This window comes from Cebus imitator, unplaced genomic scaffold (assembly GCF_001604975.1).
Source record: "Cebus imitator isolate Cc_AM_T3 unplaced genomic scaffold, Cebus_imitator-1.0 Scaffold119, whole genome shotgun sequence".
Lineage (NCBI taxonomy): Eukaryota > Metazoa > Chordata > Mammalia > Primates > Cebidae > Cebus > Cebus imitator.
Window position 1 is genome coordinate 5,010,299 of NW_016107434.1, and position 20,624 is coordinate 5,030,922.

At 36.7% G+C, this 20,624-nt stretch overlaps 1 protein-coding gene across 1 annotated transcript; it reads right to left on the reverse strand.

Moving 5' to 3' along the window:
- Positions 1-2,569: 2,569 nt before the first annotated feature.
- Positions 2,570-3,601, reverse strand: LOC108311945 (olfactory receptor 4K17). Its single transcript, XM_017539605.1, has one exon. It carries the CDS (start codon positions 3,599-3,601, stop codon positions 2,570-2,572), a length of 1,032 nt encoding a protein of 343 aa, XP_017395094.1.
- Positions 3,602-20,624: the final 17,023 nt, after the last annotated feature.

The following is a 20,624-nucleotide window of genomic DNA, read 5'->3' on the forward strand; positions in this document are numbered from 1 at the left end:
AATATTGGTCCCCACTCTCTTCTGGCTGTAGGGTTTCTGCCAAGAGATCTGCTGTGAGTCTGATGGGCTTCCCTTTGTGGGTAACCTGACCTTTCTCTCTTTCTGCCTTTAGCAATTTTTCCTTCATTTCAACTCTGGTGAACCTGATGATTATGTGCCTTGGGGTTGCTCTTCTTGAAGAGTATCTTCTTGAGGACTATCTTTGCAGTGTTTTCTGTATTTCCTGAATTTGAATGTTGGCCAGTCTTCCTAGGTTGGGGAAGTTCTCCTGGATGATATACTGAAGAGTTTTCCAACTTGGTTTCATTCTCCCCATCACATTCAGGTACACCAATAATCTAGATTTGGTCTTTTTACATAATCCCATATTTCTTGGAGGCTTTGTTCATTTCTTTTCATTCTTTTTTTCTTTAATCTTGTCTTCTCACTTTATTTCATTGAATTGATCTTAAATCTCTGATATCCTTTCTTCTGCTTGATCGATTCAGCTATTGAAACTTGTTTATGCTTCACAAAGTTATTGTGCTGTGTTTTCCAGCTCCATCAAGTAGTTTATGTCACTCTGGTTAGCATTTCATCTAACATTTTTTCAAGGTTCTTAGTTTCCTTGCACTGGGTTAGAATACGCTCCTTTAGCTCAGTGAAGTTTGCTATTACCCACCTTCTGAAGCCTGCTTCTGTCAATTTGTCAAACTCATTCTCCATCCAGTTTTTTTTTTCCTTGCTGGTGAGCAGTTGTGATCCCTTGGAGGAGAACAAGTGTTCTTTTCTGATTTTTGGCAATCTCAGCCTTTTTTCACTGATTCCCTACTTAATAAATGATGTTGGAAAAACTCACTAGCCATATGCAAAAAGCTGAAACTGGATCCTTTCCTTGTACCTTATACAAAAATTAACTCTATTAAAAAAATTAACTCCAGATGGATTAAAGATTTAAACATGAGACCTAATACCATAAAAACCCTAGAAGAAAACCTAGACAATACCATTCAGGACATAGGCATCGGCATGTTCTTTACGACTAAAATACCAAAAGCAATGGCAACAAAAGTAAAAATAGACAAATGGGATCTAATTAAACTTAAGAGCTTCTGCACAGAAAAAGAAATTAACATTAGAGTGAACCAGCAACCAACAGAAAGGGAAAAAATTTTTGTAATCTACCCATCTGACAAAGGGCTAATATCTAGAATCTACAAAGAACTTGAACAAATTTACAAGAAAATAACAAACAAACCCAACCGAAGGTGGGTGAGGGATATGAACAGACACTTTTCAAAAGAAGACATTTATGCAGCCAACAAACATATGAAAAAATGCTCATCATCATTGGTCATCAGAGAAATGCAAATTAAAACCACATTGAGATACCATCTCATGCCAGTTAGAATGGTAATCATTAAAAAATCAGGAGACAACAGATACTGGAGAGGATGTGGAGAAATAGGAATGCCTTTACACTGTTGGTAGGAGTGTAAATTAGTTCAAACATTGTAGAAGACAGTGTGACAATAACTCAAGGACTAGAAACAGAAATTTCATTTGACCCAGCAATTCCATTATTGGGTATATACCAAAAGGATTACAAATCATTCTATTATAAAGAGAAATGCAAATGTATGTTCATTGTGGCACTGTTTACAGTAGCAAAGACTTGGAACCAACCCAAAATGCCCAGCAATATAGACTGGATTAAGAAAATGTGGCACATATACACCATAGAATACTATGCAGCCATACAAAGGATGAGTTCATGTCCTTTGCATGGATGTGGATGAATCTGGAAACCATCATTCTCAGCAAACTGACACAAGAACAAAAAACCAAACACCGCATGTTCTCACTCATAAGTGGGTGATGAACAATGAGAACACATGGACACAGGGAGGGGAACATCGCACACCAAGGCCTGTCAGAGGGTGGGGGAACTAGGAGAAGGATAGCACGGGGTGGGGGGATTGGGGAGGGCTAACGTTAGGAGAAAAACCTAATGTAGATGACAGGGGGATGGATGCAGCAAACCACAATGGCATGTGTATATCTGTGTAACATACCCTCACGTTCTGCATATGTACCCCAGAACTTAAAATGTAATAAAAAATTAATAATTCATTATTTTTAGTACTACATTTGTAACATTCTTGACTATCTGACTACTGTAGTCTTACTGCATTTACTTGCCTTCATCTCTGTGTATCTAATAACTATACTTATGAGAAATCTTTAAAAATATAAAAATTGTTTTTCTGCTACTATTATTATAGTATTTTAAGATGGAGTCTCTTTCTGTTGCCCAGGCTGGAGGGCAGTGGTACAATCTCAGGTCACTGCAGCCTCTGCTTCCTGGGTTCAAGTAATTCTTCTGCCTCAGCCTCCCAAGTAGCTGGGATTGCAGAGATGCACCACCACGCCTGATGAATTCTTTTATTTTGGATAGAGAAAGGGCCATCATGTGGGCCAGCTGGTTTCAAACTCCTGACCTCAAGTGATCCACCTGCCTTGGAATCCCAAAGTGCTGGGATTACAGGCGTGAGCCACCATGTCCAGCCTCTGCTATTATATTTTTAACCTAAGTATCTTCTCTAGAATTCACAAAAGCTCTCCAGAGTTTTTTCATGGATATTTTCATTTCTTTGTTTCTCAGAGTATAGATAATTGGATTCAAGATAGGAGTGATGATGGTGTAAAATACAGCAAGGAACTTATCGACAGAGTGGTTGCTGAAGGGCCAGATATAGATGAAGATGCATGGGCCAAAGAAGAGAATTACCACTGTGATGTGAGCAGTCAAAGTGGAACGCGCTTTAGATTGCCCAGTAGGAGAGTGATTCTTAATGGTTATGAGGATCAGACTATAGGAGATAAGCAAAATAATAAAACAGCTCAGGGAGATTATGCCACTGTTGGCAACGATGACTATTTGTACAATGTATGTGTCTATACAGGCAAGCTTAGTAACCAAAGGGAGGTCACAAAAAATGCTATCTACCACATTTGGACCACAAAAAGGCAAGCTTACAACAAATGGTATCTGAAGCCCTGAGTGAAGGAGACCCAGAAGCCATGAGGTCACTACAAGCAAAACACATACCTTCTTGTTCATGATGGTCATGTAGTGTAGGGGCTTACAAATGGCCACATATCTGTCAAAAGCCATGGAGACCAACAGTACCATTTCAACACCACCCAGTAAGTGAAGGAGAAATATCTGAGTGAAGCACCCAGCCAAAGAAATCATCTTCTGCTTTTTTACAAAGTTCAGAATCATCTTAGGGGTGGCAAAGGAAGCAAGGGTCATATCTACAAAGGAGAGATTCCCAAGGAGAAAATACATGGGAATATTCAGGTTAGGGGTATAAAACACTGTGAGTATAATAAGAAGGTTACCCAAAACTGTGACCACGTAGATGACTGAGAAGAGGGCAAAGAGAAGAAACTCTATACTCTGGGAGCTGGTCAGTCCCAGCAAAATGAACTCTGACACTTGAGATTGATTTAATAGTTTCATGGACTTCATCATATAGGTTGCTTTTAGATGACCTGCAGAGAAAAAAGAAAGATCACTCATACCATAGAGTATGAGTGAATAATAAAGAGTCATATGAAAAGCCAAACTTATTCATTCCTTTGGATCTTTCAGAAAACTTCTTTGACCTTGAAATTTAGTGTCAGTATCTATTTAAAGTCTAAAAAAGGAGACATATAGTCTAAGCTGTACACTTCCATACAAGAGCAATAATCTATTGATGTCACTGGTTTCCCTGAAGCAAACCACAAGCTCTGAAGCATATAAGTGTTACCTTCACAGGTCAAAAGAGATAGAACCATCTACAGGAAACTTGTGGTTTTGTGGATTGAAAGATGGTTTAGTCTGAATTACCTAGAGAACAAAGGGTTTCAGCACAACCTCTACTCTTTCAAACTAAAAATTTTAAATTTGAGTTAATATTGGAGTTGCTATCTTCCCATAACGATTTTAAGAAATTCTGTTTTAATTCTGAACCATCCCCAGAGTTTTGAAGGGACTGTGACCCAGCAGATTTAAAGCTGCTCTAGATAAGTGAGTTAGTGAGGTTTCAGGTGATGCATGCTGCTGTGTTTTTCCTCCTTACCTTCCACCAACCCATAAGTGGGTCCTGGTCTTGTAACTCTCTTAGGAAGTCTTTTTGGCAAATATTATTTTTTTCTGATGTGATTGTTACTACTCATGGTCTCCTGTGGCTGAAACCCATATTTACAAATAATTTCTATAAGGTCATTAAAATGCAAGGAGGCTGAGATTAAGCAACATGGATTAATACTCTGCGTCTATGTGGCCTTGTTACATTCTAACAAGAGACACATGTAGAGGAAGCAAGAAAAACACTGTCAGCAAAAGTGACATTGCTTGTTACATCTAACGTCTTGATTCTTGCTTTCAGTTCACATATCGCATCCCCTATATTTATAAAATTGTATACTTTGAGCAAACCAGGTTTAACAATTTATATATGAGCCATAGTCTTCACTAGACTGCCATTCATATTTATTTACAGAACACTGATCTGGTGATGAGTGGCAACAGCCCCCATACTGGAGCCTTCAGGCTGGGGATATGACTGTAACTACTATATGGCTAAAACTAGTAGAACATTATGTTCGAATCTGGAAAATACAATGTGCGTGTGCGTGTGTGTGTGTGTGTGTGTGTGTGACTGAGAGAGAGAGAGAGAGAGAGTGAGTGGCAGATGATGCAAAAAATTCCAATTAAGAAGCAGAATAACCACACAAAAAAAGAGAGGTCATATTGAAAGTCATGTATTCTGTGCTTCTATGAGTTAAGATGTGAGAAGAATCAGCAGGCTATTTGGAAAGAACATTCAAATGAATATGACACACTGGGACTGAGAACCACCTATGTCTCCAACAGCTGCATTATCTTTCTCTCTGGGTCTCAGTTTCATGATTGGTATAACAAGGTGGTTGAGTTCAAACCCTGAGTTCATTCTCAGGCCCAATACTTCATAGACCTGTTATTAATGCACCTATTATTATCTTTAATGAATCTATTATTCTATTCCCATTTCGGGGTTTTATTACTTGTTAGCTAACTTGATTTTAACTTTGAATCAACTCAAATATAAATATGAGATACAGCTGTATGACAAACAGTTATCTCAAATTTGTCTGTATCTTTATTTCCTTTCTTAGTATGTTTTTAAAAATTGTGACACTGTGTTTGCTCTAGGGCCATATTACCCTGTTTTGCTCTCTAGAACTCACATCTCTTGGTCACTTTACTGTGCTAGATCTCCTCAAAATTAATATTAATATTGCTTTAATTGCTATTAATATAGTTAATATTAATTTTAAGCCCTAATATATTTATCTACTAAATATGCTTAAGGAAGTTTAAAATATATAGAACCTTTGAAATCTTTCACTACTCAGAATTTACCATAAAGTTTATGAGTGTGCTATAAAATCTTCACAGTAATAGTGTGTAGATACACAAAAGTTGAAACAGTTCAAATGTTATAAATAAATTGAGGCTTACTTTCTTAAATAGATTATAGAAAATGGTAGGATGTAATATTGCATCTTTAATGAAATAATACATGAGAAAACTAACAACATGAAAATATTTACATTGTTTTAAGAACAGTATGAACCCACTTTGTAAACATTAAGTGTTTGTATAAGCATATATGTATAAAATTTACATATTTTTAAAAATATTGGATAATGTCACAACTATTAACAAAGAGATTATTTTTGCTACGGTGGTGTGACTAGTACCAAAAGAATTATATGCTAGAAATATTCCTTTATAAGAATGCCAGGACCTGAAAACACTGGTGCTCAGATACATATTTTTAGAGTAAGAAAGTATTCAGAAGATGTCTGTAAATGAAGAAAATGAAACAGAAAAGGCAAGTTTCTTTTTTATTACTTAATTTAGTTTAGTTCTAAATTGTTATAGTCGCTCATAATTTGGGGAAGGATATGTTCCAGTCTATGCAAGGAAGTCCTGTGAGCAGTCCGTGGTTTGGCTATAGTAATTACAAGATGAGGACCTCAGACCTTCTTGTCTAAGCTTGACAGTGGCTTGTTTAAATAGATTAGTTATATAAGAGTTTCATTAACCCTATTATATTCTAACTTTTGAAATTGAAGAGTATTTATTTGTAAGTATATAAGACAACTTATAATTAGATATGATCTTTTATAACATAAAAAGATAGGCAAGATGTTATTTAAAGATAGCTGTGATTGTGATGGGTGGTGAAAGCAGTTCTCACTAACACTCAGGTGGAGTGATCCATGGGACTTAACCATTCACTCACACTCTGCCCTTAGGCAAATCACTTCAGTGAATGAATTCTTGGGAAACCAAATTAGTGTGAGATCAAGAAATTGAAATAATGGGTGGGACATTCATTTTAAGAAATTTCAGGGTAAAGAGATTGGTGTGATAACATAGTAGACAGAATAGAAACAGAATTAAGACTGATCTTGGAATGCTGAAGGTTTAAATACATTTTATATTAATATAAAATAGTCAAAAGATAGTAAAAATGCAACAAATGTCTTTTTAACAAACTATACTAGAAAAATTGGATATGCAAAACAGTGAGTAAAAAAATCAAGATCAACCTATACCTCACAACTTCTATAAAAATTAGCTCCAAAGTGGATCATAAACCTAAATGCAATACACAAAACTAAATTTCCCAGAAAAAGGACATAGGAGAAAAAACGCATGAATTTGATTTAGGCGAATACTTTTTAGACATACCTCCAAAAACATGATTCATGGAAAAACATAAAAAATTGCACATGAGATACAGAATACATCTGCATCTTTCTTTCATTTACACCATACCAAACGTGTGTGAGCGTGACATAAAGTCGCCACCTGCCTCTAACCTGGGACTACCAATATGTTAATTAAAATGTTTACAAAAAGAATATATCCTTTGTAGAATAGCCATTTGGTTATAATCATTCATAGAAACAGAAACAGAGACAGGGCCGGGCGCGGTGGCTCACGCCTGTAATCCCAGCACTTTGGGAGGCCGAGGCGGGTGGATCACGAGGTCAAGAGATCGAGACCATCCTGGTCAACATGGTGAAACCCCATCTCTAAAAATACAAAACATTAGCTGGGCACGGTGGTGCGTGCCTGTAATCCCAGCTACTCAGGAGGCTGAGGCAGGAGAATTGCCTGAACCCAGGAGGCGGAGGTTGCGGTGAGCCGAGATCACGCCATTGCACTCCAGCCTGGGTAATGTGAGTGAAACTCCGTCTCAAAAAAAAAAAAGAAACAGAGACAGAACTATGTGCTAGAACCAAGTGGCACCAACTCTGCACATTTTCAATTGTAGGATTTTACACTTGCTTACTATAGTATTTCTTTGTACTTACGAACAAATAGATATTCACAAATGGGCTTAGGAACTTACATTTAGGGATCTAGCTTATTTGAAAGTAGAGAAAATTCTCTCTCTGATATGAAAAAAACTTCTATATTATTCTCCTGTTTATATTTATATTCACAAGAGCTATACAACTGGCTTCTGTTAAATTTCTATTCACAGGCTATTAATGGAGCAACATAAAGTATAAAGGAGTTGAAGGAAAGCCATTATGATTTAGTCACTCCAAGCAGGGTTGGCTGGAAGACAATGTTGGACAATGAGAAGAGAACTGCACTCAAGGTTTTCTGTACCATCATAGTCCACTGGTCATTACTTTTTATGTTAGAGACTCTTATAAGTATGTACGTTACATCACAGATATTCACAATTAAATAATACAACTTAGACAAGTTGAGTATTTAAATTAAAACAGTGTGTCAAACGCACAGTACATCATCTAGCATATAGTTGTCAATGTATAATAAATGTTAATTATCGCTACTATTCTTACTACTAACTGGCTAAAGTTCACACAGCTAAAGTCATGGTATTCAAATTCAGGATTTCATGACACCAAATTAAGAGTCTATAACCCTAGAGTAAGGCTTAACTTTAGCCTTACCACTGTGAGTTTTTAAATAGCTATAATTGTTGATAATACAATTATTAGAATAAATAGGTAAATATGTATAAAAAAGAAAATGCTGGATGATTGAATTCATTGCACTATTCTCACACTTAGGCACTGATTCATATTTCATATTTTGTTGCTATTTAGTAGAACCATCTGCTGGCCTGAGGCAAATTCTTGAATGACCAAATTAAAACATAATCTTTTTTTGGCATGGGATTGATGTAATGCCATATTTCATTCCTCCTTATTCACAAGTTATATTCTACTCTAAAACATACTACCTTAGCTTTCGTTAAGACAAAGTGTATCGATAGCTGTGTCAAAAATAGAGTTTTAATACTAATCTGACCTTGATAGTTTACCGGATTACTATTGGACAACAATTGAGAACACTCGCATGCCTACAGCATTTTACATAATAGAAGTTTAATAATTTTCCATCAGTATTTAACAGGATTGATATTTTCAGCCATGACCTTAGAAATTTGTATACATTTGTATCTTTTTTTTGTTCATGACTAAAACATTTGTACTTTAAGTTCTAGGGTACATGTGCAGATCTTGCAGCATTGTTGCATAGATACACACAAGCCATAGTGGTTTGCTGTCTCCATCCTCCATCATCCGCATCAGGCATTTCTCCCAATGTTATCCCTCCCAACCGCCCCACCCCCTGCTGTCCCACCCTTAGGCCCCCCAACAGACCTCAGTGTGTGATGGTCCCCTCCCTGGGCCCATGTGTTCTCATTGTTCAACACCCACCTATGAGTGAGAACATGCGGTGTTTGGTTTTCACAAAAACCTTGGCAAAACCATTCAGGACATAGGCATAGGCAAGGACTTCATGACTAAAACATTTGTATCTTATCTGAAATAATTTGAAATTCAGGGAAAAATCTAATAGGATATCGCCTCTTGATTTTTATAGAATTCTCACACCAGACTCCTGCCTACCATGTCTCACCTCAACAGAAGTGTAAACCTTCTCTGAGAAGAACATTTATATCAGGTTCAAGGACCTGAGCTGGTGCTCTGGTCTTCTCTTAATGTAGGTAAATGACCACCACATTTACCTTAGTGGCTAGTCCGGGTATTGTGGCTTCACCTAACTAGTTTGTCATCTTGGAGCACTGCTGCTTTTCTGGCTTCCAACCCTACCATCACCATATGACTCTGAACACCCACTTTGTGCTGATTTGTAACATGTGGGCAGTCCTGACTCCACTTTGCTTACCTGCTTTTTGAATATGTCTTGGTCCTCTGTTCACCACGGCACAAAAACAAGTTTTTCAAAACAGAGACATTAATTGATGTATGCTTTCCTTGTTAAGGAGGAGTCTACTTCCCTGATCAAATATCTTTCCTGGATAGCTGTGTGAGGCCAAGATATTGACTGTGTTGTCCAATTCTGTCCAATTTAGATGACCCTGGAGCTGTTTAAAATTAATATTATATGCTCTAGTGAGAAACACATATTTAATTTCTGAATTTCACTGTCAGCTTTCATTCCTCAATTCTTTTCTCAGTAGGATATCCCCTCCTCTCATCTCTCCAACAAAATATTACGTCTCTTTTTATGACACCGTACCTCCCTCTGTTTTCCTTACTCCTCTGAATAATGACAAGTTCCAAACTTGTTTTCCTGTCTTTGACCTATCCAGCCATTCCAGGACTCCATTTATTTCATTTGTTCTCCAAGCAGATTTACCATGAAGAGGAAGTGGATATTGAATTGCTCTTTCCACTGCAGAGAGGAACTGGATGTGGCTGCTGAACAAATCACACCATAAAAGGTGCTACAGCACACAGAATTGGAGGTGATTACGGATGGGTCATTGGAGTAAAGCTGAATCCTAGTGATTGTCTAATTTCTGGGCTCTATATGGGCTCTAAAAGGTACATAGGACAGTTCTCTGCCTTTTTGTTTCTCACGTACTTATGGTTTCCAAGCTCTCCTTGATTCATCTCAGCCTTTTAGCAAGTTCTAGTCGTAGCGGTTTCCTTCCTGGAATCTGTAGAAGCCCAATTAACCCAATTAACCCAATTAACCACAATAACACCAAAAGAAAAAATTCCAAACAGAGCTGATGACTGGGGATAAAAATGCTTACATGCTCTTAAATTAACAAGGGTTTTTGAGATTTGATTATTTTAATGAGTTTAATTCATTCTTAAGGCAAGAGCCTTTAGAAAGATAGTTTCAGGAAATGTAAGTCCCTGCCAAGAAGAAATATACACAGTCAAATCATGGATCCTCTTGCTTTTCTGACTCCTATTCAATTTTAATGTCCAAATCACTACATTCCCAGTGGAGCCTTTCCTAAGAAACTGACTCAAATGATGGTTCTCTTCTCTGTACCCTCATAGTACTGCCCTTAAAATCTATAATATATTTATATATACTTCTGACTTCCTTCCACATTTGTCAATTATTTTATTTATTTTGTCATCCTAACACCTAGTAAAGTGCTTAGCATATGCTGAAAACTCAATGTCATTTTCTCAATGATAATAAATCTAACGAGTTATTGAGGTTCTGCTATTTGCTGGACTCTGTACTAGGAGCTTCATATATATCATCTCATTTAGTCTTCATAACTCTGAGATTAATTTTCTTTTTGGTACATATTCCAGAATCTCTTGAACATTTTCTCAAACCTGAGGCTACACTTTTTCATGACTGATTATTACAAATTCATTTAACAATTGCTATCTTGTGTGAGCTGTAACAGGCAAATACATTGACTTTATAATGTTAGCAATGTCTCCTGCTTACCAGTTCAGAAGCAGTCAAGGCCATGGGTTCTAATGGGACAATATCGAAAAGGGCATGCACCTTCTCAATTCATAGTTTCATAGATGGAACAGGTCACTACAATATATAGACTCCAATCATGGAAGTTCCTAATATAGTCTCTCTTAGAATTAGGTAGTGCCTAGTAAGTGCTGGAAAACTCTGGGAATCCTCTATAGATGATTCTAATGGGGATTCTGTCTGCTGAGGGAATAACGCTTCAGGGCCACAGAGTACACTATGTAATCAATGACAGTTTAAATGTGACAGATGAGGTTAGTTTCACTAGAGAGATTGGACAAGTTTTAGAGCTAGCACCCTGCTTTATCCTTTATTTTGTCTCAGCTGGCTGTGGGACCATTTAATTTTGATTCCTGGTTGTAAAGTAATGAGATTAAGCTTAAAGTGGGGAAGAAAAGGCTGCTGAGGTGGGTCCTTAGGACTATCCTCTGGTGAGATAAGTGCCACATCTATTGCTAGGTGATACAAAAGCAGTTGTTGAGATGGGTTACATTGAGGAGAGGAAACTATATGGATAAACCTATAGATTGGTAGAACGGGCATAAGAGAGATATAAAGCAACAGAGAATGGATCTTATGAAGAAAGACATGTATGGGTTTGGAGCTTAATTATGATATTGCAACTATAAGCCAAACCACTTCTCTGATGCTGCAAGCATTCATTAGTTTTATTCACTTGTTCAATAATTAATAGCCTATCTCTTAAAGAAAACAGTAGTTGAGCATATACTATATATTAGGCATTTGGCTAATTATAGGGATATAAATACAGGAACACACTCCTAGGCCCCCAGAAGCTTATAGACTAGTGATAATAAAAATAACCAGTTCATAGATAGCTTCCTATATACTAGGCATGGGGTTAAGGTTATAACATAATTCCCTTCTTATGTATTCACATAGGATGAATATAAATTTATTTATTAATATGATAATTACTGTGTATACAGTTGAATTATCTGATTGATAATTGAATTATTATCAGCATTGTTTTTGTAATTATCTTAAGTTGAATAACATAATTCTCAGAATTCTGAAGTAATTTTTCCTGTTAGAGGACAAATAAAAAGCCATGTATTAGACTCTTCATTGTTCTGTTAAAAAAGACAATGTCTTTGAGCCTCTATTTCACACCATGTCTCTACAACCACTTTATGAACAGTAAAATACATTATGCTCATTGTTGTAAAAATATTTCAAATTTACACAAAAGTGTAAGTGTTCCCTTTTTAGAACACCCTCAAAAACTTGTTAGAAAACTAGGTTACAAAAGATTCTTGTTATTTGCCATATGATAATGTTCCTTCTTCTGAACATACAATAGCAGTTTTCCTCAAGGAAACCACCTGGAACCACAGTCTATTTTATTCACAAGAGGTGGTTTATATAGCTTTAGTAATAGGGATGCAGAGAATAGAAGCATACAGCTACTAAGTAAAATTTTAAATTGTGTTCTATGTTTTACTAAATTATTTTTTCTTTCGGACCACGGAATCTAATTACCTAGTTTTATAAAGAAGAATTAACTGGGATCTTTAAAAACTCTGCAGAAAGTGTAAGGGTAGTGGCAATTCTAAGGTGTACTAGACAACCAGACCTAAGCTAAGTTTATAGGAACATGGTCCCAAACTTCATTGCAAAGCTGTTGTCACTGTGATCCCATATTCACTCTGTATCTGCCACTGATACTGCCAACCCTACAATTATGCAGGCTTTGCTACTAGCAGTGCTAGCAAAATGAATTGCCACTCCCAGACTTATTATTTATATGGCTTCCTTTCAAATAAAAGTCTCTGACAGGTATATATACTGATGGAAGCTGTCATATATCTGCACTTCATTAATGAGGGTGAATGGGAAATACAATGTTTTACTACCATTACTATTCTTTATTGATGAGGCAGGATACTCTAGCAGGATTATCAAAATATAAAGATGATGTTCACAAGTTTTTAAAGAAGCCTCAAAAGATAGACATCTCTATATATACAATCATTACCAATGATAAAAATATGATAAAATTAAAATAATGATAAAAATAGGATAAAATTAAAACTCTCCCTTTGTAGAGTAATAACTAGTAAACATAAATCAAATTATGGAATTAGAAAAAAACATTTGGAGATCATCATTTTAATAATTGATTCAAGTTGGAATAATCCATGTCTACTAAAACTAGTGAATAAAATTTTTATAAGGAACATAGTATTTATACAAAGTATTTCCCTGAATATCACTTGTTAATTACAAAGAAAAATAGTAACTTTAAGGGTGATATCTGGCAGAAAACAGCTTATTGGAGTTATCAAAGTTGACAATACCATCAATGGGACAAACCAACATCGTATACCTCTGATATAAATCCCTGAGAGGAACATATCACCAGAAATGCCCGAAATGAAGAGCCTGAGTCTAATTATGAGGGAACACTGACAAACTCAAATGTACAGATTCTACAGATTCCATTGCCTCTATTTATAAGAAATGTCATTGTCACAGTGTTAAGGAAAAAATGAGGAATTGTTAATATTAATGTATAATAAAGAGATGTGGCAAATGTAATTTGTGACCCTGGACCAGATATTTTTTCTGTATTAAAAGGGTATTATTCATATAATTAACAGTAACATTTAATAAGGTCTATAGATTAGACATTCATTTAAAATATTAATGTAAATTTTCTGATTTACAAAATTATACTGTTTTAGGCAATATACTCTGAGGAAGAGATAAAAGGGCACGATGTGCTTAACTTACTCTCACAGTTCAGATATAAAATTATATATGTGTGTGTGGTATATAAAAAGAGACAGAGATGGAGACAAACAGACACAGAGAGAGATCTAAGGAATTGGTTTGCTGGCTCCTGTGATTGTGGAGACTTGGTTAGTCCAAAATCTGATGGGCTAGGTCTGCAGGTTGGCAACTGAGGGAAGAGCTGTGGTTTGAATCTAAAGGCAGAATTCCTTCTTGCTCGGGGAAAGTCAGTCTTTGTTCTAATAAGGCCTTTAACTGGATGACGGCCACTCGCATTATAGGTTTATGAGTTCACACAATTTTGTTTACATTTGGTCATTTAGAGAATTTGGTTGAAAGATCACTAGTTAAAAGTAGACAAATTTATATTTGATTTCTCTTATTTAAGGAAACTAAGTCTTAGATACATTGGGTCTCTAAATATGGTTAACAAAACAGTTTCTCTAATTTTTCATTACATATATATGTATATTTTTATTATACTTTAAGTTCTGGGGTACATGTGCAGGTTTGTTACATAGGTATACATATAACATGGTGGTTTACTGCATCTACCCCCTGTATCATCTACATTAGGTATTTATCCTAATGTTATCGCTCCCCAAACCCCCCACCCCCTGCTATCCCTCCCCTAGCTCTCCCAATGCCAAACAGGCCCCGGTGTGTGATATTCCCCTCCCTGTGTCCTTGTGTTCTCATTGTTCAACGCCCACTTATGAGTGAGAACATGCGGTGTTTGGTTTTCTGTTCTTGTGTCAGTGTGCTGAGAATGATGGTTTCCAGATTCTTCCATATCCCTGCAAAGGACGTGAACTCATCCTTTTTTGTGGCTTTGTTATTAACCCAAATTTAAATTGAATGTTAATGAAATAACTATATTTTTTTAAAACTTTTAAGGTCAGTGGTACAAGTGCAGGTTTGTTTCATAGGTGAACTTATGCCATGGGGGTTTGTTGTACAGATTATTCCATCACTCGGGTATTAGGCCTAGTACCTATTAGTTATTTTTTCTTGATTTTTCTCCCCCCACCCACCCTCCACCCTCCAAAAGGCCCCAGTGTGTGTTGTTCCCCTCTATGCGTCCATGGGTTCTCATCATTTTGCTTCCCCTTTTAAGTGAGAACATGCCGTATTTGGTTTTCTGTTCCCATGTTAGTTTGCTGAGGATAATGGCCTCCATCTCCATCCATGTCCCTGCAAAGGACATGATCTCATTCTTTTTTATGGTTTATAGTATTCTATGGCGTATATGTACTGCATTTTAAAAATCCGGTATATCATTGATGAAAAATTTTGTTGACTCCATGTCTTTGCTATTGTGAATAGTGCTGCAATGAACATACGCATTCATGTAACTTTATAATAGAATGACTTATATTCCTTTGGGTATACACCCAGCAATGGGGTTGTGGGGTTGATAATTATATTTTCAATAAAACCAAACATGTCATAGAAATATAATCATGAAAAATTATATTTGATAATTTCAATATGTACAATATTATTTGTAAACATCAACAAATAAAATTAATACCGATGTATACTAAAGCATATTTTATTTGGGTTCTAAACTAATACCCTGTCCTCATGATTGTTGATTAGAGAAGGTTTGTCTGGACATGATGCATTGGGTCCTCAGTTGATGTATGGATGCTTTTGTCTCAGAGTGTAAGCAATGAGGTTCAATAAGGGTGTAATTGAATAAAACACAGAAAGAAATTTATCCACTGAAAAGCTACTAAATGACCAAGAGTAAATGTAGACACATGGCTCATAAAAATAGAAAGACTGCAGTGATATGAGCAGACGGAGAGTCCATCAGAGGATCGATATTGCACAGTTAGCAGAATAATAGTGTAGAAAATAAGCAAGACTATGAAGCAGATGAAAGACAACTGTCCACTTTTAACAATTACCAGCAACTCCAGATCATAGGTCTCAGTGCAGGCAAGCTTCAGAATTAGAGGAAGATCTCAAAATATATTGTTCACCACATTGGGGCCCAGAAGGGCGGGGTGATGCTAAAAACAATCTAGCTCATAGTATGCTCAAAAGCAAAAGCCCCGACAGCAGCACAGAGCCCGTGCGTGTCCTGCAGTTCATGACGGTTCTGCGGGCAAGAGGTTTTGCATATTGCAGTGTGCTTATCAACAGCCATAAATATATGAAGAGTCATCTTACCGCCTGCTAAGAAGTGGAGATCTGAGCCATACAGCCCCACCAGTAAGTGGTTTTATTCTAACCGAGAAAATATTTAACCATCTTAGGGATTGCGACTGTGGAAATGAACATACTGAGAAAGGAGAAGTACATAGGTGCTGAACGACAGGGAGGATTAGAGGTTACAGTAATCACAATGAGAAGGTTTCCCGTCATGATTGCTGCATAGGCCAACAAAAATATTTAAAAAAGGAAATTTCAAGGTCCCAAGTACCGATTAATTCTACCGAAACAAACCCAGATATTATTGAACTGTTTCTTATAACCATCTAGTAGTTTTCAAACCTATTTAAAATGAAGATACTCTGAAAAAAGTTATGTTACCCGTGATCATTTTGAAGATATGGACATATAGAAAGTATGTGATTATTATAGAGAGAAGATGGACTTTTATGAAAAATACAATTAATACAAGTGACGTTATTGTATTTTCTTAAATCAAAAAGACACAAAAGTTGAGAAATATATTAGAAAATCAGTACTTATGTCTTTCAGGCATAAATTATTATTATTATACTTTAAATTCTAGGGTACATGTGCAGATCTTGCAAGATTCTTACATATGTATACACATGCCATGGTGGTTTGCTGCATCCATACCCCCATCACCTACGTTAAGTACTTCTCCTGATGTTATCCCTCCACAATTTTCCCACACCCTGCTATTCATCCTTTAGTCTCCCACCCCTCAAACAGACCCAGTATGTGATGTTCTCCTGTGTCCATCTGTTCTCATTGTTCAACAGCCGCTTATGAGTGAGAACACGCAGTGTTTTTCTGTTCTTGTGTCAGTTTGCTGAGAATGGTTTCCAACTTCATCCATGTCCCTGCACAAGACATGAACTCATCCTTTTTTATGGCTACATAGTATTCCATGGTGTATACGTGCCACATTTTCTCTTTTTTTTTGTACTTTAGGTTCTGGGGTACATGGGCAGATCATGCAGGATTGTTGCATAGGTACATACATGGCAAGGTGGTTTGCTGTCTTCATCCCCCCAACACCTATATCTGGTATTTCTTCCCTTATTATCCCTCCCCACACTCCCTGTTCTGCACTGTCCCACCCCTAGCCCTCCCAACTGACTGCAGCATGTGATGCTCCCCTCCCTGTGTCCACACATTCTAATTGTTCAACACCCCCCATCAGTGACAACATGTGGTGTTTGGTTTTCTGTTCTTGTGACAGTTTGCTGAGCATGATGGTTTCCAGATTCATCCATGGCCCTATGAAGGACATGAACTCATCGTTTTTTATGGCAGTGTAGTATTCCATGGTGTATATGTGCCACATTTTCTTTATCCAGTCTATTGATGGACAGTTGGGTTGGTTCCAGGTCTTTGCCATTGTAAACAGTGCCGCAATGAACATACATATACATGTGTCTTTAAAATAGAACAATTTATAATTCTTTAGGTATATACCCAGTAATGGAATTGCTGGGTCAAATGGTATTTCTATTTCTAGGTCCTTGAGGAATCGCCACACAGTCTTGCACAATGGTTGTGCTAATTTGCACTCCTAGCAACAGTGTAAAAGTGTTCCTATTTCTCCACACCCTCTCCAGCATCTGTTGTCTCCAGATTTTTTAATGATTGCCATTCTAACTGTCATGAGATGGTATCTCAAGGTGGTTTTGATTTGCATTTCTCTAATGACCAGTGATGATGAGCATATTTTCATGTTTCTTGACCTCATGGATGTCTTCTTTTGTAGAATGTCTGTTCATACACTTTGCCCATTTTTGAATAGGTTTGTTTTTTTCTTGTCAATCTGTTTTAGTTCTTTACAGATTCTGGATAACAGCCCTTTGTCAGATGGGTAGATTGCAAACATTTTTCCTATTCAGTTGGTTGCCAGTTCACTCTTAATGATTGTTTCCTTTGCTGTACAGAAGCTCTGGAGTTTGATTATATCCCATTTGTTTATTTTAGCTTTTGTTGCCAATACTTTTGGTGTTTTAGCCATGAAGTCCTTGCCTATGCTTATATCCTGAATGGTTTTCCCTAGGTTTTCTTCTGGGGTTTTTATAGTGTTAGGTCTTATGTTTAGATCTTTAATTCATCTGGAGTTAATTTTAGTGTAAGGTGTCAGGAAGGGATCCAGTTTCTGCTTTCTGCACATGGCTAGCCAGTTTTCCCAACACCATTTATTAAACATGGAATTATTTCCCCATTGCTTGTTTTTCTCTGGTTTGTCAAAGATCAGATGATTGTAGATGCGTGGTGTTGCTTCTGAGGCCTCTGTTCTGTTCCATTGGTCTATGTCTCTGTTTTGGTACCAGTACCATGTTGTTTTGATTACTGTGGCCTTGTAGTATTGTTTGAAGCCAGGAAGCATGATGCCTCCAGCTTTGTTCTTTTCACCTAGGATTGTTTTGGCTACGTGGGCTCTCTTTTGGTGTTATATGAAGTTCGAAGTGGTTTTTTCCAGTTCTGTGAAGGTCATTGGTAGCTTGATGGGGATAGCATTGAATCTGTAAATTACTTTGGGCAGTTTGGCCATTTTAACAATGTTGATTCTTCCCAACCATGAGCATGGAATGTTCCTGCATCTGTTTGTGTCCTCTCTTATTTCCTGGAGCTGTGGTTTGTAGTTCTCCTTGAAGAAACCCTTCACATCCTTTGTTAGTCGTATTCCTAGGTATCTTATTCTCTTTGTAGCAATTGTGAATGGGAGTTCACTCATGATTTGGCTCTCTATTTGTCTGTTATTGGTGTATAGGAATGCTTGAAATTTCGGCACATTGATTTTGTATCCTGAGACTTTTCTCAAGTTGCTTAAGGAGATTTTGGGCTGAGACGATAGGGTCTTCTGAGTATACAATCATGTCGTCTGCGAATAGAAACAATTTGACTTCCTCTTTTCCTATTTGAATACCCTTTATTTTTTTTCTTGGCTGATTGCTCTGGCTAGAATTTACAATACTATGTTGAATAGGAATGGTGAGAGAGGGCACCCTTATCTAGTGCCAGTTTTCAAAGGGAATGCTTCCAGCTTTTGCCCATTCAGTATATTGGCTATGGGTTTGTCAGAAATAGCTTTTACTATTTTGAGATATGTTCCATCAAAATCTAGTTTATTGAGAGTTATTAGCATAAAGGGATGTTGAATTTTGTTGAAGGCCTTCTCTTCATCTATTGAGATAATCGTGGTTTTTGTTTCTGTTTATGTGATGAATTACATTTACAGATTTGCATATGTTGAAATTGCCTTGCATCCCCAGGATGAAGCCAACTTGATTGTGATGTATAACCTTTTTGATGTGCTGTTGCATTAGGTTTGCCAGTATTTTATTGAAGATTTTTGCATTGATGTTCATTATGGATACTGGCATGAAATTTTCTAAGTTGTGTCTCTGCTAGGTTTTGGTATCAGGATGATGTTGGTCTCGTAAAATGAGTTAGGGAGGATTCCCTCTTTTTGTATTTTTTGGAATAATTTCAGAAGGAATGGTACCAGCTCCCCTTTGTATATCTGGTAGAATTTGGCTGTGAACCTGTCTGGTTCTGGCCCTTCTTTTTAATGGTAGGCTATTAATTGCTGCCTCAACTTCAGACCTTGTTATTGGTCTATTCAAGGATTCAACATCTTCCTAGTTGGGAGGGGATCACTGTCCAAGAATTTATACATTTCTTCTAGATTTACTGGTTTATGTGCATAGAGTTGTTTATAGTAATCTCTGATGGTAGTTTGTATTTCTGTGGAATCAGTGGTGATATTCCCTTTATTTTTTTTTTTAATTTATTTTATTGCATTTTAGGTTTGGGGGTACATGTAAAGAACGTGCAAGATTGTTGCATAGGTTGTTTTTTATTGCATCTATTTGATTCTTCTCTCTTTTATTTCTTATTAGTCTGGCTAGTGGTCTATCTATTTTGTTGATCTTTTCAAAAAAATCGGCTCCTGAATTTATTGATGTTTTTGAAGGTTTTTTGTTATCTCCTTCAGTTCTGCTCTGATCTTAGTTATTTTTCGTCTTCTGCTAGTTTATGAATTTGTATGATCTTGCTCCTCTGGTCCTTTTAATTGCGACTTTAGGGTGTCAATTTTAGATCTCTCCTCACTTCTCATGTGGGCATTCAGTGCTATAAATTTCCCTCTAGATACTGCAAAAATCTTTCCCAGGGATTCTGGTACATTGTGTCTTTGTTCTCATTGGTTTCAAAGAACATCTTTATTTCTGCCTTCATTTAATTAATATCCAGTAGGTCACTCAGGAGCAGGTTGTTCAGTTTCCATGTAGTTGTGCGTCTTTGAGTGAGTTTCTTAATCCTGAGTTCTAATTTGATTGCACTGTGATATGAGAGACTGGTTGTTATGATTTCCATTCTTTTGCATTTGCTGAGGAGTAATTTACTTCCAATTATATGGTGTATTTTACAATAAGTGTGATGTGGTGCTGAGAAGAATGTATACTCTGTGGATTTGGGGTGGAGAGTTCTGTAGATGTCTATTAGGTCTGGTTGGTCCAGATCTGAGTTCAAGTACTGGACATTCTTGTTAATTTTCTGTCTTATTGATCTATCTAATATTGACAGTGGAATATTAAAGTCTCCCACTATTATTGTGTGGGAGTCAAGTCTCTTTGTAGGTCTCTAAGACCTTGCTTTATATATCTGGGTCCCCCTGTATTGGGTGCATATTTAGGATAGTTAGCTCTCCTTGTTGCATTGATCCCTTTGCTATTATGTAATGCCCTTCTTTGTCTCTTTTGATCTTTGTTGGTTTAATGTCCATTTTATCATTCTAAGATTGCAACTCCTGCTTTTTTTCTTTCTTTTTCTTTTTTTTTTT